This window comes from Tamandua tetradactyla, chromosome 2 (genome assembly GCF_023851605.1).
Source record: "Tamandua tetradactyla isolate mTamTet1 chromosome 2, mTamTet1.pri, whole genome shotgun sequence".
NCBI lineage: Eukaryota > Metazoa > Chordata > Mammalia > Pilosa > Myrmecophagidae > Tamandua > Tamandua tetradactyla.
In genome coordinates, this window is record NC_135328.1 from 121395437 (window position 1) to 121422102 (window position 26666).

At 42.8% G+C, this 26666-nt stretch overlaps 1 protein-coding gene and 2 long non-coding RNA genes across 46 annotated transcripts in view; 1 reads left to right on the top strand and 2 right to left on the bottom strand.

Moving 5' to 3' along the window:
* The window catches only part of AOPEP (aminopeptidase O (putative)), a 489538-nt gene that overhangs the window by 83226 nt on the left and 379646 nt on the right, over window positions 1-26666 (top strand). For all 44 annotated transcript variants that reach the window (XR_013170613.1, XR_013170612.1, XR_013170616.1 and 41 more), the window contains 2 exons: window positions 1229-1382; window positions 8962-9207. Coding sequence is in view for 15 of the 44 variants with exons in the window: in XM_077148679.1 (XP_077004794.1) it covers window positions 1229-1382; window positions 8962-9207 (400 nt within the window). In the remaining 29 variants the exon portion in view is untranslated. The remainder of the gene's footprint in view (window positions 1-1228; window positions 1383-8961; window positions 9208-26666) is intronic.
* On the bottom strand, window positions 799-3181 carry LOC143673768 (uncharacterized). Its single transcript, XR_013170626.1, has 3 exons — window positions 3010-3181; window positions 1331-1481; window positions 799-1152 (listed from the first exon to the last, which is right to left on the bottom strand). It is a non-coding gene; the product is annotated as an uncharacterized LOC143673768 (long non-coding RNA).
* LOC143673760 (uncharacterized) lies at window positions 20739-23237 on the bottom strand. Its single transcript, XR_013170593.1, has 3 exons — window positions 23051-23237; window positions 22415-22511; window positions 20739-21488 (listed from the first exon to the last, which is right to left on the bottom strand). It is a non-coding gene; the product is annotated as an uncharacterized LOC143673760 (long non-coding RNA).

The following is a 26666-nucleotide window of genomic DNA, read 5'->3' on the forward strand; positions in this document are numbered from 1 at the left end:
CCTTTATTATTGATTTTTATTGGTAAAGCACTTTGAAAAATGTTGTGTTAGGTCTGCTGGCCAATACGGACATGTTAATATTTTGATCCTGAATTTGATATCTTATCTGCTCACCGATAAAATTGGACTACCACAGGCCACTCCATGGACATTGAACCCTCTAAAACTTAAAGCAAGAGAAGACTATCTCCTGCTAAGGAATTAGTAAGGGGACTGAAGGAGAGGCCAGGGGTGCTTAATGGAAGTTCCTCCCTGTGGGAACACGAGGAGTGGAGAATATACTCCTTGTAACTAAGGGGGTATCAGTTCCCCTTAAGACACACCATTAATTGATAGATTCTCAGAAAGAAAAAAATTGCCACTATATTAAATCAGATTGTACAACACATTCAGATTTCAGAAACATTAGTATTTTTTTTTTAAGTTCCATATTAGAATTGAGGGAAGTGTAGTGTCAATCATTCCTCTCTTTGATAAGAAAGCCTTCTGTAACAATTGGACTAAGTGGGGAGACCTGGGCTGTGATCCAAGCCTGTTGCAAACCAGGTGGGAGTCCTTGGCTCCAGTGTATCTCTCTAGGCCTGTTTTTCATCTGCTGAATGAGGAATGGGGGACCAGTCCAATACATTAACAGATAAAAAAGACAGGGGGTAAGATCTGAACTTTCATAGCTAACTGGTTTCCGAATTGAGACTAAAACCCAGGTGCCTCCCTTCCTTAGTTTCTTGTGTTTTCTACTATATCCATTTTAGATCGACTTGACTTGAGTTTAGACAAAAGAGAGTAGTTATAGCTCAGAAGTGATCATTCATTTATTTACTTATTCATTCAGCAGACATCAGTGGAGCATTTTTTTTTATGCCAGGCAATAAGTAGGAATAAGACACATTCTTGCCTCTATGGGAGTGTATAACCTGTGCTCCTCTGTGTTTGCAGCTGTGTGACCACCTCAGCCACCACCTCTATTTATAGCTTCACTTGAAGGGCTTCAAGGGCTTCAAGCCCTGGAAGAGACCCAAACCTCCGTGGTTGCCCTGAAAACAGCATCCCTCCAGCGCTTTTGCTGAGTCCTAGAATAATGCCCTTTCCATTGATGGGAGTGACCTCCACACACTGGCTCCCACCAGCTTATCACACCAGCTCTTCCAGTGCCTAAAAAGAAGAAAAACAGAGAAAGGTCCAGAACCATGCACTGTTCTCACGATGCCTTTTCTCCTTTGGTTTGTAGGGTACTCAAGCTGGCATTACTATGTCACTATGCCAATGCCGGCCTCCACCTTCACAATTGCAGTGGGAGCATGGGCAGAAATGAAGCCACAGTCTTGCTCACCAAATGATCCAGCAGCAGAGAGAGTGTTCCCAGCTTCTGAGGCCACCTTCAGGTTTGTGTTGGGGAACTTGCTGAAAAACAAACACTTGAGGGAGGCCGTATGATGCATTTCTTCCAAGCACTGGGAATGTGAGTCATCCCTGCTGAGAAACTAAACCAAAATATGATTAATCAAAGCAGGAAGGGCCCTACTCGGAAGGAAAGAAAGTCGAGAGGCAGAAAGGCGGCTATATTGCTTATACAGAAAGAAGGGGAGAAGAAAATAAGTATATATAGGAAATCCTCTGTGAAGTCAGGTGAAATATTTTTGCCTGTGTTTTGTTTAGTTAGAGGGATCCTCAGATTCATCTGCCCGCCCATCCCCACCCCCCTTTTTAACTTTAGCTTTCAGTTCTTATTTTGTTGAAACCATAAATAATCAAAAGAGATTTCTTGCAGGCTGCTCGGCTATTTCTGGCTCCAGTGACTGCTATTAGCATTGCAACTGCAACCACTTTAGGGACACAGTACCCACCAATTCTTTCACAAGGCCATTGGCATTAGGGACTTCTGCAGGCACAGGGCTCTGTTAACTTGAGCATTTTTTTTTTCTTTTTCAGAAGTGATCAGAAAAAATCAAGTTGATTTTTTTTTAAATTAGAAGAGGTTATTGGATAGTCATTTGCAGGTTGCCCAGATTCTAGCTTGGAGATCCAAAAGAGCAAGTAAGGGAATGCACTTGGGAGACACAAAAGTGCACTGAAATTGTGTTGCATCGTGCTTCATTTCTGGGACTTTTACACCCAGCTCAACTGAGTCATTTTTCCTATTTATAGAAAGTTACTGAGTCAGTGCCTTCTGGTGGAGAAAGCTTAGAGTAATAATGGTACAGAAGGTTAATTCATCCTTGAAAACCACCGAAGATAGGTTCTTAGTGAAAATTCCTTCAGTGTTGGTTTTATTTTTCCATGTTGCTTTAACTCTTACTGCAGTGACCATAGTAGGTGGTGATGTATGTGATTTCTCTTAGAACAGGCTTTTCTTATTGCCTGTATTTTGTTTCCACTTCTTTCTAGGTAACTTGCCTATTTTGGATGGTCTTCCCTGGGCTACATAGAAAATCCTAGATTGATAATTGGATTTATCACTCCCAAGTCAAAAAGAGAGTTATGGGCAGAAGTGATGCATGGTACTTTTACACGGAACATTTAGTTGCAGTGTCAGACCCTCTGGCACTCTGTTCTCCCACTACTGAGATCATGGAGTAGGCCTCACGTTGCAAGAGTGGGCAGCCTGCCTCTCTTAGGGAGGAGGACAAGTGTCCTGGAGAGTCATTTGGATCCTCAGTGGACTTGGTATTAGCAAGAAATAAACTGAGTATATTAAGCTGCTGAAACATTGGGTTGTTTGTTACTACAGCACATCCAAGCTTATCCTGAATTGATACAGAAGCCACTGGATGTTTGAAGTCAGGGAAAGTCTTGATCTAAACGTCCTTTCAGTTAGTCCTGAGTACAAGCCTGTAAGCCAAGTAGGTTTTATTTCCCCCCTGATATAAATGGTGCTATTGCGGCTCAAACAGGAAACTTGTTCACATTCACATACCTACAGGGCAGCAATATCTGGATTCACCCCCTAAAGAGGTGTTTCAGATTCTCACCTGTGTGCTTTTAAAATTGTGCACGACACCCCTGACTCACCTGGAGTCTGATCTACCCTCCCACCTGGAGAGTTGCTGCTGGGTTTGAGCCACAGTTAAATTGGAGCATGTCATGTTGGGACAGCAAGCAGAAGTGAAGAGCACTTCTTTGAGCCTGGAGGTGCCATCCTTACTGGTTGCATCTGTTTCTCAGGGCAAGGCCACACTTTCCCTATCTGAGCAATGGAACCTTAGTCAGGGGTTCTAAATTCTCCCTGGTAAAGGAGCATTCTGCTTCCTCCTAACGCCTTAGGAGTGAGTGATTCCTAGGGGAGATGTGCCAGTCGTGTGTCTTAGGAAGGCTGGGCCAAGACAAACACTGAAATTTGCTGTTTTGTCCTTTTAGCCATATTCCCAAGTGATACAGGTTCGGGGAGCTGGGCAGCAACCATTTTGTATGTGTTTTCTTTCTTGCCCAGAAACAACCAAAATGGCCTTTCAGTTTTTTTCATCCATAATTCTGAAGGAAAGAGGCTTTGGCCAGATCACACAGGGATTCTGGAAAGACATGATGTCTAAAATTCCTGCTGGAGTTTAGGGAAAGGTCTAAGCACTATCCCTCTCTTTTCCTCCTGAGTTAAGAACCAATTGAGAAAAAGACAGAAGGATATAAAAATAATGATTTGATTATTGACAGAGGTTGGACTGGAGGGCATGCCTAGGCACACAGTCTTGGGGGCACTTTCTAATGCGCCATTAAACAACATTGCCCTCCCAGTTTTCAACCCAGCTGGGCAGCCTGCCCAACATGTGGCAGAGAGCAGGCCAGAAATCCCCCTCTGTGGGCAAGCAGATTCAAAAAGAGAAAACCCTGGAGTGGTGAGCCAAGCAGGTATGTTGGGGAATGAGGTCAAGGGCACTATTCTACGGAGACATGAGGCCTGGGGAAGAGAGTTCCTCCCACACCCTTCCATGTCTAATATGCTATGACTAAGTTTTCCCTTCATTTATCAATGTGCTTGTCTATCAGAAATGTACTGCTGATAAAATAATAGCTTACATTTGCTTAATCCTGCCCAAGCTGCATGCTTCATGTGTGCTGTCTTCAGTCATCAGAGGGTGGTTTGTGTTTTTGTTCATTTAATCTCTGGCTCCATGCTAAGTTTGCCAACAAAGGTGCTCTTAAGTGCCAACTGCAGTGGTGTTTTTGGTTATATTCACATCTGGTCCCCCTTGCCTTCCCCAACCCCCTTTTTGCTTCAAACCTTTCTACAACCACCAGTTCAGTTCACGTACATATAACTTTTACAGGGGCCTCATATACCACAGGCTTTCATTTGCCTAAAGTGTTCATCTGGGTCCCAGAAATTTGGCCAAAGAATCGGTCACTGAACTTTTGATCACTGCTCATGTGGGCTAAATTATAGAAAGAACATTCCCACTTTCAGCTCCGGTTCCACACGCTCTCCAGCCCACTTTCTGGGTGATCATTTTAGTAAATATATTTGTTAAAAGGCCCTTAGATAAGCTGTCCAAAGTTTCTTAATTTTATTAGCCTGCAGCATAGCCTTCTCTAACCACAGGGGAATCTTTGTATTATATTTAGCTTCTCAAGACCTTTGTCAGAGCATAGTCTGCACTCTGGGACCATAAGGTTTAAGCACGGCATGGAAACTTGGATAAATTCCAGAGGAACTCAGCAAAAATGATTAAAGGCATGAAAAATCAGCATGATGAAGAAGACGTTGAGCTTATTCATTTGGAAGAAGAGAAGACTTGGTGGGAGAAGAGGTCTTCTTTATGGTTTTAAAGTATATGAAAAGTTGCTTTGTAGACCTTAGAAGATGAGGCCTTGTTTCCATCCCTTTGAAAGTCTAGAAAAGAAAGAATGATATCTTAAATGTGATGGGTTGAAGTGTGTCCCCCCCAAACATATGTTGAAGTCCTAACCTCCAATACCTCTGAATTTGATCTTATTTGGAAATAGGGTCTTTGCCGATGTTATTAGTTAAGATGGATCATAGTGGAGTAGGATAAGCCCTTAATCCAGTCTGACTGGTGTCCTTATAGAAGGGGGAGTGAGGCACAGAAACAGAGGTGCATAGGGAGAAGGCCATGCGAAGACAGAGGTTGAGACTGGAATTAATGCTGCTACAAACCATGGGATGCCAAGGATTGCTGGTCACTAGCAGACTCTGGAAGAGGCAAGGAAGAATTTTTCTCTAGAATTTCAGAGGGAATGTGGCCCTGCAAAACTTGATTTAGACTTCTAGCCTCCAGAACTATGAGACAATAAATTTTTATTGTTTTAAGTCACCCAGTTTGTAGTACTTTATTTATGACAACCCTAACAAACTAATATGGTAAATCATAGGGAAACAAAAAATACTCTTATTTCCAAGATCCACTTCCAGTATGCCCTTTGCTATTAAAGAAGACTTTCCAGAGCTTCCTGGCTTGATTCAATTTCTTTGGCCCTTTTTCCCCCTCGGTATTTTGACTTTACATCTCTTATTGCACATATCCCCATTTTGCTTGTAACAAATGAATGTCATAATAAAATGCATCTACCTTTTAGATGCTACATTAACATAAATATTGTGTCACTACTACAGGAGCTGGTAGTGACATTTTGAACGCTTGTGATTTTTAGGGTAACCAAGCATCTATTCTGCTTGTTAAAATATGTTAATTGTATAAACATTTATTGTGTCCTTGCAGTTACTAGAATATTTTGTCTCCCAGCCAAACTGTAAACTCCTCAAAGTTAGGGTCTGCTGGGTGCCTTGAGTAGAGCAAGAATGGAGGAAATATTTAGTCATTTAAGCCAGTTAGAGCCATGGAAGGGGTTGTGAAAACAGGGCGTGCATTCTTCTAGTGATTCCTTTCCAACCTATGGCAGGGAAGCATTTGTGTCAGGTGGTTTCAATATGGTCCAGTGTTGAAATTAGAGAATGGCAGAAGGAGAACTTCTCGAGGCAGTTTGCAGTCTTGTGATTCTGAGTATAACACGGTCACTCTTAACTCCTTGAAAGGCACCTCACAAAATAATCTCAGCCCAGCAATGTTACAAGAGGTCATTGTCCAGCCAGTGGCCTGGTTCCCACCATTAAGCAGCCTGATGTGTGTTTCACTGGTCCTGCCAATTCTTAAGCAATGTTAATGGGCAGTATTGACCAGGAAGAGCAGGAAGCCAGTGTACCAAAGAGCAGCTAAGTTCAGCTTCTAGAAAAATCCAGTATCCAAGTTTATTCAAGAAGCATCATGCAGTAAATGGGGAAGGAAGGTCAGGAGGGAGGAGCTTATGATGACTCGTGATGTGGTGAAAGTGAATAGTTCTTATTCCACAGGGGTGCTGTGTGGATTAATTGGGAAATTGAACATAGAGTATTCAGGAATGCTTGTAAATGCTCAATAAGTGTGAGTAGTAGTTGTAGTGGTAGGAGTTATTGTTTTTAAATTACTATCATCATTAGTATTATAGATTATTAATCAATAATTAATGCTAATTAATAATTATTACTAGTCTTCATTGTAAAAAATGTTTAATGATGAGCGTGGGCATTAGGGGTATAGCTATTTAAAAAGGCTTGATTTGTTGACGATATTGGGGGTATATAAGAGCAGGCACATCCACAGAGATTAACTGAAGATTAGTCTGAAAGGAAGATAAAGCATCTTTGAGTTGATCCCGAATCTTTGAAAGACTACTCATGATTTTAAAAAATACAGTATTCCCATAACTCTTCAGGAACATGACTGTTGTGTGAAGAGGGGCTCACATGATGGGTTGTCATAGAATCCGTGCCAGAAGAAACCTTAAAACCATTTTAGGATTTTGTTTGTTGTTTGTATGATTATCATACAACAGGATGCACAGATCTTAAGGGTTTGGCTTGACAAGTTTTTGACAATTGTGTATGCTCTCAATGAGATCAAGAATGTTCCATTGCCCCCTAAAGTCCCTTTGCACCCCTTTCCAGTAAATTCCTCTCCTCCCCCAGCAGCCACTCTTACGAGACCAAGTTATAGTCAGGAAAAGAGCCCCAACCCTGAGTGGTTTGCCTCAGATCACACTAACAGCCAGTGAGAGACCCAGGTTTCCTAGTTTCCACTTCAGACCCTGTGTGTGGCTTCCTTAGTCCCTCTTCCATTTTCTCTAGGAGCCTTACTGGGCTCACTTGCCCTTAGCTTGATGGCCATAAAGTTCTGCATTTTCTCCATGTTTTCATTATAAAAATAGTACCAATTCACACAATTGGACTAGTGCCATTTATGTCCAGCGATAATTTAACCCACCTTTTCCCCTTGAACAAATTGGCTTTTTTGGTGCATCTCTGGCTACTTCAATTTGTTCTCTGACCTTTGGTGTTGGCTGCAAGAATTAATCTCGCCCCATGGTGTCTTTCTGGATAGGTGAATGGAATGCATCTTGGCAGAATTGTGCTTTGGTAGATAGAATTTAAATGCATGCCCCAACTGTGTCCTTACAGATGACTCTACACCTCCAGTTTCTCCATTATTTAACATGTTTCTGAAAGCTTTTCAAGAGAGGGTACATAAGCTTAAATTATAATGGTGCAACATATACCTATGTAAATACTTCAGGAAAAATATTGTGGTGGTTAATTTAATAAATGGCTTTTTTTGTTTGGTTGAAGTGATCCACAAACACAGTACTTGTCATTAGGTGGACATACAGAGCCCTTAAAGTTAAATGTTTACCAACAAACAGGGACTTTTCCTTGCTCTCTCCAGAAAGCAAGTTTATCAGCCTAGGTAGTCGGGCTAGATTTCAGTGTCAATAATTATATTCTTCTTTGCACCTTATCCTGGCTGAAGTTCTTATAGGTCTGCAGTCATTTTTATTGCCCTCAACTGTGGGGAAAGGTCATTGGTGCTGGAAGCAGAGTTCTCTCTGTCCTGTGGCAGTGGGTGAGGCTTATTTACATTAGCTGTGTGGATCTCTTGAGAGCTGGGCTTGGATGAGTGAAAGGGACTTCGTAAATGTGGAGTGGGATTTTGGTTGCAGTCTACACATTGGGACATACCAGTATTTTCAGGTTTTCCAGTATTCACTGTGAATTTAATAAGCACCTATAGTTAGAATTGTGCTTCATAATTTAAAATTAGAGGGACTTTCCAATGTGCTTGAATAACAGGTGAAAAAATAGAGTGTTCCCTTTGATCTCGGTTTATTTGGATAGATAAGTTCTCTTGAGGCATATGAGTCAAGTTATAGGAATTTTTTTCTCAGCTCTGCCTTTGATGGAATAACTGGCAGTGGTCAGATGGTACGCCTGGACTCTGATCTGTTTCCTTAAAAGGTTGGCTCTGTGAAATTTGTATTGAAAGTGGATGGAGGAAAAATTCGTATCAAAAGTGTTCTGTATTCCCTACTGGCGCAACTTTCGATGGCCTTTGTAAAAAGCAGCTAGATTATTTTTCAGTAAAATGGTTTGTGTTGTTGTTCTTCTGAAAAGTTGGAACCTGTAGTGTTATTTGGTTAATTGTTCTATTTGAGTCCACGTCTTTTATTCTAGGAAATTCCTGAATGTAATCTTTAATTGAGCAGTACCATCCCTTTTTTTCTGAGATTGGAATTGTCCACTGATTTGGAGATTTTTTTTTTCCCAGGGTGATATTTGACAACACATATCACCCTGGGATAGAAATTGTTTTTATTTTGCTGTGGAGTTGCTTTGTTGTTTTGAGTGTTGGGTTCTTTTCCCCTGCCTATTCTACAACAAGGCTTTACTACTTTCATTTAGCTTGGATTGAAGCTATTCATTCAATTCAGGCACATCAATAATTATCTCAACTTGGAATTTTTTACTGCTGTACGGAGACAAACGAGCCAAGAATACAAATGAACAGTCTTTTCTTGTGAGCCATATGAAGCACTGTCTCCTAGAGGTTATCAAGGTCTTTATTGAGAGTTCCTCAGCTCCTTGGCAAGAAAAATAACCACGATTTACCATAAAGTGCATCTGTTTATATCTCTTACTCCCAGGTGTGCTGGCCCTTGTGGTCACATGGACTACCCCTGTCGCTTCCAGGACGCTTCTGCCACCACCCAGGAGATCATTTCTTGCCGCATCTTTGCTCCGGAGTGCCTCACGGGCATCTGCCAAGAGACCCTCCTGCCGCTGATTTCTCCCTGCCTCTCAGCAGCACATTCCATCCTGGGAACACACCCGTTCTCCAGGCTGGATGTCCTCATCGTCCCTGCCAACTTTCCAAGCCTGGGGATGGCCAGGTACGTTGTTCAGTTCTGGCATTTGGAGAACATGCTTTGATAATTCTTGGACTATTTTTTGCTTCCCCTGAGCTCTGCCAGAGCCACCATGTGATATAAAGATGGAAGAGTGATGGTCGTCCATGCCTGGCCATCACCCACTGCCTCTCTGAGAGACCTTTAGGTGTAGACTGTACTGTGCATGAGCCATTGGGTGTCATGGGCTCCATTCAGACTGCCTTGAAAATACAAAGCTCACATCATTGCTAGGATTGGAGAACATGTTGTGCCCCCAGAGGCATGGATGTTGGACGGTAGATGGTCTGTGGCTGGTTAGCTTAGGTGGTTCGTGCACAGTGACAATGGGCTCAAGGTCGGGGCTTCAGGCTCTAGGCAGGAAAACACGGTTTGGTCCCAGGGCCACAGGCTGCTCACCTAATCCCCACCAGCTGTTGTCCATTCGCGCCATTGGTCACAAGAGCCTCTTGTCAGAGAGACTGTGGGTGGATCAGTGTAAATCCATCACCACTGTTGTGAGAAACGGCTCAAAGCAGATGGCTTAGTGTGGAAAGAGAGTGGTGGGCAGTCACTTGTCTTCTCTCTTTTTTTTTCTTTTTGTATGAGCAGGCACCGGGAATTGAACCCGGGTCTCTGGCATAGCAGGCAAGAACTCTGCTTGGTGAGCCACCACGGCTTGCCCTTCTCTCTTTTTTTTAATGCAGTAAATGCATTATTCTGATTGTTTCCTCAGTTTAGTTCCTGTTGAAAATCAAGGCCCACAAATGAAACCCTTTCGCTGTATATTATTTATTTACACCTGAAATCCATTCATGAATGCCATTGTTCATTCAATAATGGATAGCTTTTCTCAGTTTCACTGAGAAAAGATGGGGAATATACTCAGGATTTTACTTGGTTATCTTACTGTTTGAAAATTTTAATCATAACAGTGAATATGCATGACTAAGGATGGGAAAAATAAGCTCCTCTAGATATGTGACTTAAAGTTTTTCCCATTAGTCAAGGAAATTCCTGCTGCCAATTAATTTCCATGCTTTTGAACAGCTGTCATTTGTGGTGTTTTCCCTGAAAACTGCACACATTCTTAGTAAAACCCATGAGTACAAAAGAACTGACCAGAACATTTGCTTTTGATCTTTACGACATAGGTATACTTTTAAAAAGCTGGCTGGCTAGCCTTAATCCTTGAGGAGGTCTGAGAAAGTCATTTAGACTGATTTTTATCTTATATTTATGAAGATAATGGGAATGTAGAAACTGGGATAATTACATACATTTGGTTACATACATCATATAATTGTCTTGGACGGCTATATATAGAATTTGTCTTAACAATGGGACTTCTTTTGTTCCTTTGATGAGTCTGCTGGACTTGATTTAAGCAGAATTATTGGTGAAGAAGGAGTTGTTTATTAAATGTTTCTCATTTGTACATAATTTTGAGGGGCCGTGTTGATTTGGGAGTTTTAAGCACTTTATGAGAGTTGTAGTTTTTCAGGGCATGTTTGCTAACAGTTACAAGCACTGACCTGAGGGAACCAAAAGTAGAGTATTTTTCATACAGAGGGCTTTATTTTCTGTAACTCCTTCCTGACATCTGTCTGCCAAAACCAGAATTTGTTGACCTGCTGGCCATTCTATAAACAACTCTTTTCAAGGCTGCATGCCCAGGCAGGTAGGCTGTGTGTTTGCTGCTTTTTGAGACATTTAAAATGATTTAAACATGCTTAACTCTGTATTTTTAGAGTAAGCCGAAGTACCCTGAGGCCAAATGGTACTGGGCACAAATGTCAAAAAAAAAAAAAAAAAAAGTAATGGTGATAATAACTTAGCAGCAACAAGACTGCTTTTATGCTCAAAAACAGGAGAACCGTACATTTAAAAATCTGTTGGTTGGTTGTCAAATATATATATATATTTCCCCCTCAAGTTTTTCTTTCTTTCTTTCTTTTTTAGGCTGTGGAAATAAGTCTGTCTTAGTCTAGATGCTTTCTTGGGCTTAGTTACTATTCCCTGTATTTGAGCTGTAGAAGGGGGATGGTGGTACTTTCTACTGCTGGGGGGGGCGGGGGGGCAGGAGTGGGGGTGGGGAGTCAGAGGCTATTTTTCCTAACCCTGCCTTAAATTGATTCCACTTGCTTGGCTTGACTATTGGGATCTGCACACCTTGAGCCACATGCAGCAGAGTGGAGTTTATGACGGACTGCTGGGGCCCTGCCACTTTATTTATGGGGAAGGCTTTGCTTGGGGTTCCGGAAAGTAAGTCTGGAACAAAAACCACAGTCTTGTAGGTCGGCTTTGTACTACGAACAGGAATAGGGAAAACCCAAAGCTAGGAGCCATTGAAAAAAATCTCCACCCCGAAACTTGCCATTGTCCTGTTAGTTGTAATCCCCCACAAGATCAAAGGATTTCTTGGTAAATTAAATGGCTCTTTTTCCAAGTCCACATTTTATAAACATGTTTGCATGATCATAAGTTCCATACCTCTCAACTTCTTTTAGTGATTAGTCTTAACCAGAATGAATGCCGTTTTAGTATTTTTTTTCGTAAATGACATTAAATATTCCCATGTGAATCAAAATGAGTGAATTATTAATAACCATCTTAAATACTCTTGTTTTTGAAGATAGCCATAATGATTTCACTGTATTTTAAATATTGCATATTGTAGTTTGCCTGTAGAAGCTTAAAATTCTCTCCTCTGATTCTGTTTTTGAGCCTGATTCTGGTATTTCAATGAGGGGAAAAACACATCTGTCCAACTTGAATGTATGATAACACCAAAACAATTCAAAAGAAGGTAAATAATACATAAGCAATATTTGAGAGTTTGGGATGCTTTTCAAATGTTGTAACTAGAACATTTATCATTAGAGCATTTCATTATTTGTGTTGCCTTTTAATATAACAGGAGCTGTTGCCTGTTAATCCCCCTGAATCACCCTTCCAGGAGAGAGATGCTTTCCTTCTATTCTGATTCTGAAAAAATTTACTAGTTTGCCTTTAAAACAGTCTATTGACAGTTCTGTTCCTATACGTTTCTTGTTTAGTGACTCTGAGTTTTCTGTTGTTGTTTAATTTTCGCTGCCTTAAAAAGGCTGCATCTGTTGTATCAGGAACTATGGAGTATTTGTTTCTTGGATTGAATAACATGATGTCTATAGTAAGATATGAATGCATTTCAGATGAATCTCCAACTTACAGAACGGCTGTCATGGTGTTGGCATAATTAGTGCCCTGCCATTTTCACTGTGCCCCCGATTTTCTCAGGAGTCTCTGCTAGGGTTGCTTTGTGAGCCTAATTTTCTAGGTATTGAGAAATACATGAAAGGAGTTCATCATCACACTTATATTCTTTGTTAAAATAATAATAACGTTAATGGAATAATATACTGGGACTAGATTTATGACATTTGCTTAAAAATTAACACCTCAATCTCACCTCTGTGTGTGTTTATAATAAATGCTTTGCTTCACCATTTGTCTTTCAGCAGTGCACAATTACATGTCACGGGGCATAATTAGTTTGGCAGAATTACCTTGCTGACATCCAGATATCTTCTCCCTCTGCTCCCCCACTCTATTTGAATTTCAAGAATCTCCTTGCAAATATTTCAGAGTGGTTTTAGGTTTAGGGCACAGAATGAGAAAGCTGAGTCCTCTATTGCTTGCTTCCCGGGTCTTCCATTCACACGTAGCTTTGCCACTGGTCCCACTGGGAAAAGTTAAAAAAAAAGTCTACTGTGGTTGATTACTTGGCTACAAATTCTGCTTTGGTCTTTTTTCACTGGTTCTAAACCAGATAGTCGTTGTTTTGTTCATTGTTTATTTATTCATTTTTTCACTCTTTCCAATAAAATTTTAAGTACCTGCGATTGTGCCCAGTAATATTTAAGATACTGAGTTTACAAGGACGAACAAGATGATAAGATCTCTCTCCTCATGACACTCATGTTGGGGAGATGAATAACATACATGAAAGCAAAACATGAAGGTAGGTGCTATGAAGAAAATAAAACCAAGTAAGTGATAGCATGGCTGAAGGGACAGTTGACATCGTGTCTATTTTAAAGAGGTGGCGTTTGTGACGAGACCAAAGAAATAGGAGGAGCCAACCTTGTGACAATCTGGTAGAAAAGCAGCCCAGGCAGAAGAAGTTCAAATCCAAGAGCCTCAAGGGGGGACACTGTAATGAGTTGGAGGAGCAGAAAGAAGGCCAGTGTGGCTGGATGGCAAGGAGCTGTTAGAATCACATTTAGAATCACCACATTTTTAAAGCCACCTTGGGTGCCAGGAGGTTCTGTGGTCCCTCAGGGGCCCTCAAGGGTCTGAGCCATATGCACTCCCGTGAAGAAGAGCGAGGGAGTGTCACTGAGAAATCGCCAAGGTCGAATGGGCATCCATTGTTCCAGGCCGTCAGGGCTTACGGGGAGAGTGTCGCAAGAGAGTTCAAATCTTTTCTCGGTTTTCTTGGGACCAAAGGTGTCATATCATGCCTTTACCGGCTTAGTGAGAACCAGACTTGGCTTATCCGCTACTGTCCCTGAGCAGAACTTCTCATTGTTGGAGGTATCAGAGCCTCTGGTGCCCAGACTTGTAGCTCTTCCTTTATAGAGATGAATGAAGACTCATCTCCTTCCCCCAGTGGCTACTGATAGATTCCTTACAAGGTTTTTCTTGACGCAGCACAGGGAGACTGTGTTTACGTGTTTGCTCATCTTACTTTTTAAGTTTTTTATAGACTGAACAAGAATAGGATTGATAAATAAGTACCACTAGGGAAATCATCATCAATGACTTCCATATCTTCAACACATCCACAATGGAGGAAAACTATAAAGCTCCCTATCATACGTGGCTTGTTCTTAAAAGATTTGATTGTGCAATAAAAGGCTTTTAAGTGTTTATACTGGTTCCTGACTATTGCATGCACAATTTTCTTAAGTACCTCAATTTGCGAATCAACAGTGTGCACATACATGCCCAAGAAGGAACGTTACAAGTAACCAGTTTTCCTCTCCACCCCCACCTCTTGGGGTTAGACAGGGTGTTGTCCTGTTTATTCTTATCTCCCAACCAATGTGTAATAGAATAAGCAAAGCGTAGCATGCCAGTACAAAGAGCCTGGTTTTTTCAGCCTTCTAATTGTGCTCCTTTTTGTCGGGGAAGGAAGCAGTCATAAATTTCTGTCATTATCTTAAGTAGCAAGGTTTCACAGCTTTGGGAGTTTTTCTTTGCTTGATCTTTGTTAGCTTCCACTTGAATTTTTTGAACTCCAAAACCAAAACCATTATATTTTTGAACAATCCTTTAAATTTCAGGGCATGTGACCCCATGATTTCAAGGTAGTGATTTTTTTCCTTGAGAAATCCGTTTTTGACCCTTAAATTACTGTGCCTTTCAAATCACGGTGGCTGCCGACTCCTCGGCTTTCTCCTGATGTGCTGAGTATTTTGGGATTTGCAGGGATGGGGAAGTGGGGAGTGGTGATTGGGGTTTTGTTGTTGTTGTTGTTGTTGTTGTTTGTTTTCCAGACTTTGATAAATTCTCAGATTTCTTTCCACATGAATTGCTTTTAAAAAATATTTCAGAGGGGCATTTCATTCCCCTTTTTTTCTAGCAGCACTCTTCTCTGTTTTGTCAAACAGGTGGGTGTGAAGGATAAAAAGCAGCTCATGCCATCCTTTTTTTCCTTTGTAAAATGTTAATCCTTTGTTTACAGGCAACCCCACTGTTGCTGTAGAGATGAACAAACAGAATGAGTTGAGAGTAATGAGGTGCAGGCAAGGTGATTTATGCCCCCTCAGACGCATTTTCTTTGTTGCTTCCTTTGTGTTCCGCGTCTCCTCTTTGTTGTCTATTTCTGTGTTTCCTCTTGAGAAAACTATTTGACTTTGTTTCCTTCCTGTCTTATAGAGAGAGGCTTTCCCCTGCTACATGTGTTCTGGTTCTTCCATATTCCTTTCTTGAAATAATAACAGGTATTCATAAGGTGATGTTCTCCTGGGACTTGGAAAGCCCTTGGCTATGATTATTTTGTTAGTCTTGACAATAGTGGGTAGGTAGTGAGAATGAATGTGTGTGTTCCAGTTTTAACACGGCAGGTGTCGGGAGGACATCCAATGTTCCCAAGACCACTAGAGTCAAGGAGTCAGAGAAGACAAGAAAAATGGCCCCACCCTGGGACATCTCTCAGAGCCTGGGGGTTCAGATTAGGCAAGACTCTGGGGAGTCTATGCATTTGCTTCAGGCTCTCCACATGGAAATCGTGTCGCAGAGCCTACTTGAAGATCAGCGTTCACTGTGGATTCCTTTTTAGGTAGCCTTAGTATCTGGGTGCCAAGCAAATCCCTGGATCACATCAGTGCTTTTGGGCCAGGCTCTCTCTCCTGTTGGAACAACAAGCAGAGTGATCTCACAGCTTTGGGCTTCGCCAGAATCCTCTTCTTGCCATCACACAGCTGTGCTGCTTGTCAGATCCAGAAGTAACATTTGATCATCATTAGGCCACGATTCCTCTCACTCTGAAAGATTGTGCTTAAGTGTTTTGTTTTCCTTGAGCTGTTCTGCACTCACATTCACTGACAGTCCTACCTTCAGAGAACATTGCTGGGGCCATCCTTCAAGAGAAGTCGTCACGCCTTCCTGAAGCAATCATCCCTCCACGACATTTGTAATCTTCTCTCTCTATATTGATGTCATCACAGGCCCCTAATTTCTTCCAGTCCTTAAGCCTGAGATGGCCAGGCAGTACTACCTTTCCAATGCCAAGAAAAGGCCTTTTTCTCCCCTCCCACTCATTTCTCTGCAGAGGCTTTATTCCTAAACGGGACATACACTCCCTGATGAAAAAGAACAATAGAATTCCATGCCCAAAGTTGCCCTATTGAATATTCCCAAACTTGCAGATTATCTAGCTCCTCAGGCCTGCTACACAGTAAACAAATACTCCCAGCTTCTGGATGTGAGATTGTGCTTAAGGGTTTTGTTTTCCTTGAGCTGTTCTGCACTCACATTCACTGACAGTCCTACCTTCAGAGAACACTGCTGGGGCCATCATTCAAGGATGTATATGGGCATGGAGATATGTATGTATCTAAGACTAGATTCTTTCTGGGGAGAATACCAACTCTGGAAACAGTCCTCAAGCAAGGCACAATACATGAATCAGTCTGCTCGGAGAGAACATGGCCTCTTGCTTAGGGCCATTGTGCAATTGGAACAGAAGGACATCTGAACTACAGAGTCTTATTTGCTTAAAATGGGTAAGAAACTGCCTTTCCTCTTGACCCCTCCCCTAAAATGTAATTGGAATAGTATCTCAACTAACAATTTTCTGCAAAGAACTGTTCACTTGATTATATTAAAAGACTAGAGATGTGAGGACATTGCTTCCTTAAAAATGGATTTTTTTTTTAATTTGATGGTACAATGGACTTTTTGTGGGATTTTTTAAAAAATGGATTACTTTGTGGGATCTGAAGGCACAATGCGAAAATCCACCCTGATTTAGCTTCAGAGTGGCGCTTGGAGTAAGACATGTTATATTTCTTGGTTAACTAACCATGCTATTTATAGAGGTGACTCCTCAGAAAGTCTAGACATCGTTCTGGGAACACAGAATTCCAAATCTGCACTCAGTGAACAAACCAAATCTGCCCTTCGCCTTCCCACTTAGCTTGCTGAAAATAACGACCTCCTACCTTCTCACCATAAGATGAAAATCTTGGAATTCCATTTCAGGAGATTGCAAAGGATGCTTGGACTCTTAAGCCAACAACCAATGACTGTGGGTGGGCAAAGAGGAGGGGGTGTCATGTGAACTTGAAAATGGCCCTGCAGCTCTTGGTTTTTTAGAGACCACCTTGCTGAATTGTTGGAAATGGTGGGTGATGGATTGTAGTTTTTGAGTTGGTCCCCTTTAAGAAGAGACCACGAGAAATGAAGGATTGTGCTTTTCTTTGGGAATAAGTCAGCTGCAGTTTCTGTCTCTTATTGACATGCAATTTTTGAAAATCCTATTGAAAGCAACTATTGGAAAAGGATGGGCGGGCAAAGCCAAGGATTCATTCAGTAAACACACATCTGCGGGCAGGTGTGATGAATGCTGCCGATGCTGCAGATACAGAGAAATATGAGACCTTCAGCCTAAACCAGGGTTTGCTAAAGAGGGTTCTGAGGAAGACTAGTTTTCTGGAATGTTAATAATGTGGGAAAAGGAACTGTGGGTTAATTAGTTTAGGAAATGAATAAACAAGGTTAAAAGGGATTCTTGACTGGAGGACTTCTAAGAAAGTCTTTAATATCCTTATTTTCCCCATCTAATAGCCTGATTTAATAGCCTCTCCAAGACTGAGCCAGGATTTGCAAATATTCCCCAACTGTGTGCCCTTTACAGTGAGCATTTCATGGGACCATTGTGGTCTCCAAAAGACCACCTGCTCAAAACACACTTTGGGAAATGTTTTAAATAACAGCTGAGATGATTTGATTCCAAAGTATCTTGGTGTTCGTTGTAAAGCTGCCTGTGGAATTCAGCTTTCATTCTGCAAATGGTGGTTAGTGCGAGGAAGAGGGGCACAGGCCCTAGCTCTCAGGAACTCACAGGTTAGTGCAGAGACCTCAGACATTTTTTATTATACTACCTCCTTTTTGAGTAACCCTCCCATATGTACATTTATTTACTCATAAGTTGTATACGTTTAGTATTGTGTTAATATATTAGGTACACTACAAACACACACACCAATAGTAAAGTTGAAAGAATGAGGAAAAGCCAATTATAAAAGGAAGTTCTGTCCTTTCTGCCTGCACCTCAATCGACGGACTTGTGTCCTGGGATTTTCAGGGTGCAGACTTGGCGAGTGGAGATCCAGCATCTGTGATGTTAGCAACGCCCGTCCAGATGATTCTTCTGCAGGTGTTAGGGAGCCATGCATGTTGGGTGGGGGGATGTGGGGGTTGTCTCTGGACAGGTAAGGATAACCTGGGTTGGCATTTTAGACTCCCAATACCCTGCTGTCTCTTCCCAGGTGAGGACGCCAAGGTGCAGAACGATGAGGGGGCATGCTTAGTGGGTGGGTAGAGAAACTTGCGAGTGGCTCTCAGGGCCTGCCCGTTTCTCATCAGGAGGCTTTGTTCCCGAGGAGCTGTGCCCGTTGACAGGCTGGGACTCCCCGGCCTGTCTCTGAACCTCCCGGACCTAGCTTCCTTCTAAGCCAACATAGAACAGAGTGCAATGTTGTAGAGCTTCAACTTTTTTAGTGTAGTTGATTTATATATTTTTAAATTTTTGAGTTGGGGAGGGGGGTGATTCAATTTCCTTCAGCAATTTAACGTACATATGTATTTTCTTTTTGAAGCTAGATTTGAGCTAGATTAGAAGACTGGGATTTCTTGCACTCTGTGGGCACCTACGCAGCAGTGGGCGTTTAAATTTTAGGCCCCCAAGCAGAAGTTTCAGAATGGGCCTCTCTTACCCCTAGTTAATTGCAAAATAAACAGATCTCAAGGGCAGAGGCCCCTTCCTTTCATAATAACCGCCTCTCCTGTGTGCGCCCTCAGTGCAAAACGGCATTTCTAAATACTGGATCAAGAGTGGGCTCCATTCAGAAAGGCCTTCTTCGAACTTGGGCAGAGCAATACAGACCCCCTCCTCTCACCCCCTCAGAATTAGCAGCAAACTTGCCCCCCCCCCCACACACCTTTGTTTTAGCCTCCAGATATCTCCATTTGCAAGCTAATAAGTTGCACGTACATATGTTTGAACAGTTGTCAGGCTTGTCTGCTGCTCAAACTGTGCGTTGGTTTAAAACAAACAACAGGGAACCCGGTCTGGGGGTGGGGGGGTGGGTGGATGAAGACATTTCAGTTGTGCCTGCAGGTGGTGTTGTTTTGACCTTGACAGTCAGTTTTAAACGACCTGTCAAGCACCTTTGTGTGCTTCTGGGCACACCCACCTGGAAGATATTATATCCCCTAAGCTTTATGCGCCCCAGCAGGCATGCACTGGCCCCCTGGATTTTGTTTTCATCGATGGAGGGTTAATGCATGCATGGCAGGACTTTACTGAGAGGGGCCCAAAACTGTTTTCATTTAATTCCGATTTCTTTTCTCCTTGGGCCTTCCCCTTACACCCCTGCCCCCACCCCCAGACCCTTTGCCTCCTGGACTCCCTCCACTCCCACCCCCGCATCAGCCCTCCCTACTCTCTCACCCCCTCTGGCTTCAAACCATTTCTTCCTGGCTTTGATATCCCCTTGCAGAGCTGCAAGCAATCAGGAGCTTATGGGCGCCAGAGCTCTACAGGATACACTGCCTGATAGGGGGCTCAGGCCTGAGACCCCAGATCACCACAGGAAACAGGACCCAGAAGGCCAGCCTTGGCCCTGCAGGACCCTCTGCCCCAGCCCTGTGCCTGTTCTGGTCACCCCTCAGTGGGTAGCTCCCCTGGGGTGGGGCGAGCACCCCCTCAGCTTTCTGTGGTATCTGGGGAGAGCTCACCAGCAGTGAGTCTGACCTTTAGGCCATGGTCCAGGCTGGCCTTGGTTGCATGTGTGTGATGTTTATCTTTTCGGCTGGGAGTCTCTCCCCTGCCCACCTGGGCCAAACAGACTGGCTCCAGGAAGTTGGGGTGAGGAGAGGGAATGGACAAACAAAAGGAGCACATTGAATTCAGCCCCATGCCAACCAACGTTTGGATATTTTCAAGTTATCTGAGGATACAGTTGACTGCACTTTATCCTGGGAATGCCTCTTCATAGGATTCCATGTCTAAGGCTCCAGTCTGTTGAAGGGAAATCTGTACTGTATGTCTAAAGGTAGAGAGAGGGTTGTTGTTCTCAGGACCAAGTGTGCATCTTGCCATAATAATTCCAAAGTCTAAAAGAAATAGACCCAGATCTAGATATTTACCTCTCCGACTTGTATTACCACCAGCAGTGTGGTTCCCTATGCGCTCGGCTCCCAGAACAACTTGAAGAAGGAGCCAGTCTCTGCCTCATCTCCTAGATATCTCCCTAAGAAACAACTTAGGACCTGGGGTGGGGTGGGAAAACCAGAGCTTGGCCATCCACCTTCCCCAGACCCTAGGAAGCCTTCCCAGGCAGCCCATCACTTTCTTCTAGGGACCTAAACCTGGAATAAACCTTTGGGAGTGCCTCTCCCCTGGAGTCTGAGCATGTAACCTCACGCTGTTCATCCCTCACAGCACCCATCAAATGCCTTGCACAAAGAGGTCTCAGTAAACAGGTGTTGTTTTGGTTTTATTTTTATTGCTACAGCTGGGTTTGATCCTATGCTAGGATCTTAAAGGCAGGAGAGGAGTATTTCTTCATGGTTTTGATTTTGTCTTCTTCTTTCTATGCTTTACTGCCTAGATTCCCTGTTTGCTGGTATATAGTCATAAGTAAACAAAGAAATCAGGCAGTGATCCACATATGACAATGATTGTGGTGTCAGACCACGTCTTTTAAAAGTGATTAAAGCAGCCAACTTTCAGCCCTCACCCTCCCCTCCCCTTTCTCCCTAAATAGCATGATTTTTCTTTAACTTTGGGCACTGATTTCTCATTGTGGCTAACTCTTGCTTACCACAACTGGTCCAATCTGGTGGGGTCACTCTGGTACTTCTCAGCCTTGCTGAGGACATCTGTTCTCCGCTTGACCCCACCCACCTTGTGTGGGGAATGGCATCCCCTTTCTGCTTCTCCTCCTGCTTCAATCATATGGTTCCAGGGGACTGCCCCATGCAGGTGGGCCCAAGGTTCCCAAGTCCTTCCCTGGAATTTTCCAGTTGGAACAAAGAGTAGAGGAGGCTGAGAAGTATGTGGTATGAGGGTGACCAGACCATGTTTCCTACTACCAGATGGAACCTGGTCTCAGAGATGAGGGTCAGAAATGGCATTTACTTATGTGCCCCCACCCTTCCCAGGGTTTTTTGAGGCCTTCAGACAAGCACTCAATGTGGTCCTAGCTGGTTGAGCTGGATTTCTGTCCTTTGAGCTCTCACTGATTTACCAGGGGGCCCTTCTTTCTTTGCTTCCAAAAATGAAGTTGTTGATTATACATTAGGATGGAAAAAGTAAGCCAATGAAAAAGTCTGAAATCCAGGTGTCAGCCAGGCCACAGTCCCTCCACAGGATCTGCAGGGAATCCTTCCTTGACTCTTCCAGCTTCTGGTGACTGCCAGCACTCCTTAGCTTGTGGCTGCTTCATTCCAATCTCCATCCCAGTTTTCACATTGCTTTCTCCTCTGTATGTCTGTTTAATCTCCCTCTGCTTCTTAAAAAAAAAAAAATTTTTTTATTATGGTAACAAAAATTTACCATTTTAACCATTTTTTAAGTGGACAGTTCAGTGGCATTAATTACATTTCCACTGTTCTGCAATCACCACCACCATCATTACCAAAACATTTTCATCACCCAAAACAGAAACTCTGTATGCTGAATAAATATTTTTTTAAAACAAGCACACGCACACAAAAAGTGACTCATTGGCTTTGAGTAAACCTAACAAAGCCTGCATGCATCCTTTCCCTTCCAGCCTTCAGATTCTTTAAGGTTGCTATCACTGTATTTTAGACCAGCTCTGCACAGCTTCTGAAGTGTTCTCTCTCTCTCACACACACACACACACACACACACATGATACACACACATATTGCCTCATTTGACCTTCATGGATAAACTCCTGGCTTCCCCAAGGCCTAACTGTCAACAAGCTCTCTACAGCCTCCCTCAAGACTAGTCCTGCCCCTGCTCTCACCAGCCTTATTGCTGAGACCTGAGCTCCTGAGCCTCAGAAAGGTCTCTCTGCCCTCCCCCTCCCATGACTTTCCACCTACCAGGCAGGGCCAGCTCTGCCTTCTGCTCAACCAAGCCAAGTCGTTTATCATGCAGGGTGATGAGTCTCAGCAGGTGCTGACAGCCCGGATCGGGGCTTCCATGACTCTTGGTCCTGAAGACCAGGTGTGTATGAGCTGAGTGGCAGAATCTTGTAGACCCACTCATGGGCAGTGAGCAAGGGTACCCCAAGTAAGGCAGTCCATCCCATATCATCTACTTGGTGAGCTTTCAGAACTGCTGTACCGTTTAGGCTCTTCAGGGCCCTGGGTTCTTTCTACTGCACCCTTGGTTCAGAAAAACTGGATTCAAATGCCAGCTCTGCCACTGGCTGCTGTGCAGCGAGGTACCATGACTTACCCTCTCTGTGCAGCCTCCATTTTCTTCTTGCAAAATGCTGTAATCTAATTTTTACACTTTTGGGCTGTGCAAAGATTAGAGATCATGAGGAAGGAGCCTGGAACATAATAGGGCCTCAGTAAATGGCTCCTGGCTTCAGAAGGCTCAGAGAAAGTTGGTAGTTTGGTGGGCCAAAAAACAAAAACAAAAACACAGGTTGTTGCTTATTAGCATTCATCACATACATTAAGATCCCTTCCAACCCAGAATACCCACGTTCCCAAGGGAGAACATGAAAGTCAACATGCTGTGGTCTTGGGACAGTTTGATTGTCCTGGACTCAACAGCTCTCTGTATAAATGGAGTTTCTCAATAAATTGAAGGAGTATTTTAGAGTAGCACCTACATTTTTGTCAGGTCTTCCTTCAAGGCTGCTTAATATGCATATTAAATATATGTATGGTTTAAATATGCGTATTAACTTTTCTTCTTCCCCACCCCACCCCTCCAAAACATAAAGGCAGAGAAGGTAGTACAGTGAAACTACTGGCCATGTTTTGGTTCTGGTCAAAATGCACTTCTTAATTCCTTTTCCACAACTAATAACAAACAAAAAGAAATCCTGCACGCATATATTCCGGAGATTTGAGATCCTACCTGGGTTCAGCTGGACTGTCTGAGCCCTGTCTGTCTGATTGGCTTCCAGCCCTGCCAGGGTTCTGATGCCACCAGTTAATCAAAGCCCAAGTCCTTGACCTCCTTCTCCGCCACTTTTTGGATCCGAGACTGAGCCCTGTCAGTTCTAAAGCAGCTGTCTCTGATCTGTTCTCTGTATTATCAGAACCATTATCTGACCTATGCTTGAAAGGACCACGTGATGGAAACTTCTGAAAGAGCCCTGTGTTGCAATGCCTGCCTCTTCTGAGTGAAGCCAGAGAGTGGCACAGTCCTGGCCTCTAATGGCTGTGGGAGCTGGGTGCGGCGGGTGGGAGGATTGGGGGGTGTTGGGGTGGGGGGTAACCTTGCGTGGCTCCTCTTCCAAATACCCGTTCCTGCTCCAGCTTATATCCCAAGTCTCCTCTCCCAGAAGCATATACAGCATTTTATAAATATTACCTATCAGTTTTGCTCGAGATAATCCTGTAGGCCAGAATGCGAATGGCCCAAGATACTTTTGCAAAAGGAATTTTGCAAAAGAATTAACCTTAAAAGGCCTTTGAATAGTAGATTTCTTTAGTGCAATTATTTTTCTACTTTTGTTTTCCACCCCTGCCTTCATCTACCCCATTCCTTCCGTTCCTGGGGCATTTTCTTGAGCTTTTCCTATACCCTCCTGTGTTTCTGTATTCAGATTCAGGCTATATGGAGTATCATCCCTCTCTTTTCTTAGACAACTGAGCAGGCACCCCGTTTTACACAGCACTTCTGTCACTTCCCATTATAGCCTGGAGTTCTTTCCATTATTAGGCCTTAGAGAGTGTCTTGTTCTTTTTAATTTAACGGCATAGTATTCTATTGTATTCTGTGGGTGCTCTCGGTTTATTTTTCCAAACTATGGATCTTTGAGGTTGTTTCACTGTTTACTGTTGTACACCATGCTGCATGGACCACCTTGGTGCGTTTTAAAGAGCCAGTAAATGCACAAAGAGTCCATTAATAGGGCCCAACCTACTGTGGAAAGCGGGGATGTACCACATGTTCCTACCTCTCACTCCTGCTTGGTAGCTCTAGGGGGAACCACATGACATTTCTGCTTTGGGAAGTTTCAAAAGCTGCCATGTAGCAGCACTTCTGTGTGGTTCACTAACACTTGTAGGAACTAGCATGCTATAAAGCTGGATGGGAATAAGACTAAGTCTCTCAGCCCAGATCTGACATTTCACTGTGAAGATCTTTCTCATTTAGGCCTAGTCCTCAATCGACAAATCCCGTTCAGTGGTTTTTTTAATGATATTGCTATTCAGATTTCACTGATTTGAACAACTCTTAAATCTGTTTTCATGCTATTCACGGTAACTTTGGAAGCTTAAAGAGAACATTTTTACAAACATGAACCTGCATATTTGGCGTTTTTAAATGGCATTAAGAAATGTCCTTTATTTTTCTGCTTAAAGAGCTTGATGTTGTTTATAGTCTTTGGGATGCTGATATTATTTGGGGGATTATGCCCTGGTGTCCAGTGAGTGGCACTAACTTATGGGGCCTGCAGCTGGGCTCTCAGGAGCAGAGCATGTATGCCAGGTACCTTGGAGGTAGGCAGGCAAGACTGTGCACTGAGCCTAGGCCCAAGGGCCAAAAGATGAGTCCAGAAAATGATGCTGCTATGTAGGTCTCATGTTAGAAAATTTGAAGGGGGAGGGGAAAAATATTCCTTAGCCACATTGAGGGGAAAAAAAACAACAAAAACGAAGGGGAAAGTTTTAATGCTGTCTCTTTTGTAAATGGAAGGATGTTGAGAAGACAGAGACATTGAATGGTTTTATCTTCAGGCTTGGGCACAAGGCCAAGTATTATCTTAATACAGAAAACATGGAATGAAATGCCGGAAAGGGAAGTGGAAAGTATTGGGTTATGGAAGCCACCAAATATGTTCAAATGTCCAGCTCCTCAAGGAATGGGATCACACTGTGGTAGAGTTGCTGAAACATATTTTAAAGAATCAGTTGAACTTCCATATGCCACCTCCCACGTAAATTCCAGAGCATATCACTCTGGATAGCCTAGGCTGTTACCCCATCATGGTTTCATGTTGGCTGGACTAATCTAATTTTTTGGAGCAACATCAATGGAAAGCAAGCAATGGACGTGATTTATCTCAACTTTAATAAGGCATGGCACTAAGGAACAAATTCAGATAGTGTTCTTTACCAACATGGAAAATTATTTTTATAAAGGACAGGCATTTTAATTGCATCACAATTGACATAAGCTATAGGTTCCTGCCCTGTGCAAGTACAAACACACACATTCAGCCTACTGACCTCCTCGTGGTTATTTTCTATAGAAACACATAACAAAATACAGTATCCCAAGCTGGTTTGGCAGGAGACTCATCATGTTGAGTGAACAAAGAGAACCATCGCAGAAGGCCTGAGAAGCTCAGAGTATGCAGTGAGGGGAGCTCCTGATCATCTGTCTTGCCCCTTCTCCCCATCCCTTCTGTAAAACCCTCTGACCTGTCGAAGGATGCAACGATCTTGTTAAAAGCTGAGGCAGCAGCTGGAGGGTCATTTTCTTTGTATTTTTCAAATGGATGCCTGATCTGAAGTGAAATAGACTTGTGCTTGTCTGGTCTGTAAGACCAAGGAAAATGACTTTTCATAGTAAAAGAATTATAAGGAAGTTCCTTTATATAGCTAACTCATGCTCCTCTTGCTGCAACAGAATGTCTTCCCTCAGGCCCTTGTTCCAGCAACAGAATAGCTGGTAACCCTGTGCCGAGTAATATGCATTTGTTTGTTTCTCTTATTATTAATAAGAGATAAACTTATTTATCTCTTAATCTCTTAGCTAAAAGAGTTTTTCTAGTTTTTCTTTTCTGAGCTATATATTTTTTGAGGTCCTTTTTAATGTGTCTATTATTGTTTTATTGTGTCTATTTTCCTATTGTTTAATCATCTCAGTTGCATTCCTCTGGATCATTTTCTAATTCTTCTGGACATCTCTCAGGAGTTGAAAAGTCTAAAGACAGAAGTCTGCAAAGATCTTTCCATAGCTGAATATAGGAACCACTTATTGAGCTCTTAACTCTCTGCTCAGCATTGTGCCGAGAACTTTCATGTCTTATCCCATTTTATCCTTATGACCTCTACAGAGTAGAAGCCTTTACTGTCTGCATTGTGTAGATGAGAAAACAGGAAAGAGTAGTTAGATGTCTTGCCTTGTCTCCTAAGTGGCATAGTCTCTGACCTGGGAGCCTGTGTAGCCTGAGCCCCTTCTTGCTGGTGTGATGAGTTCATTCACCTCTTCACAGTCTTAGATTTGACTTTAACAGCTGCGCTGGGCAGCTGACCCACTTTACACTTAAAGAGCATTTCAGCCCCCATACCTTTTTACTACTTTCTTAACACGTGGTTAGTTATTCATGTGTTCCTGGACATTCATTTTATTAACCACTTTTCCAAATTCTTTGAGTTTCACTGAACTCCAGTTCAGCCGTTGAAGAGCTGTTAACCCCTTTCAGCTTGATGCCCCTGGTGGATCTATTGAGTCTCTGAACCAGCGAGCCTTCAGGGCATCTCACATGTCCAGTGCCCTTCAAGGGCCTCACCCA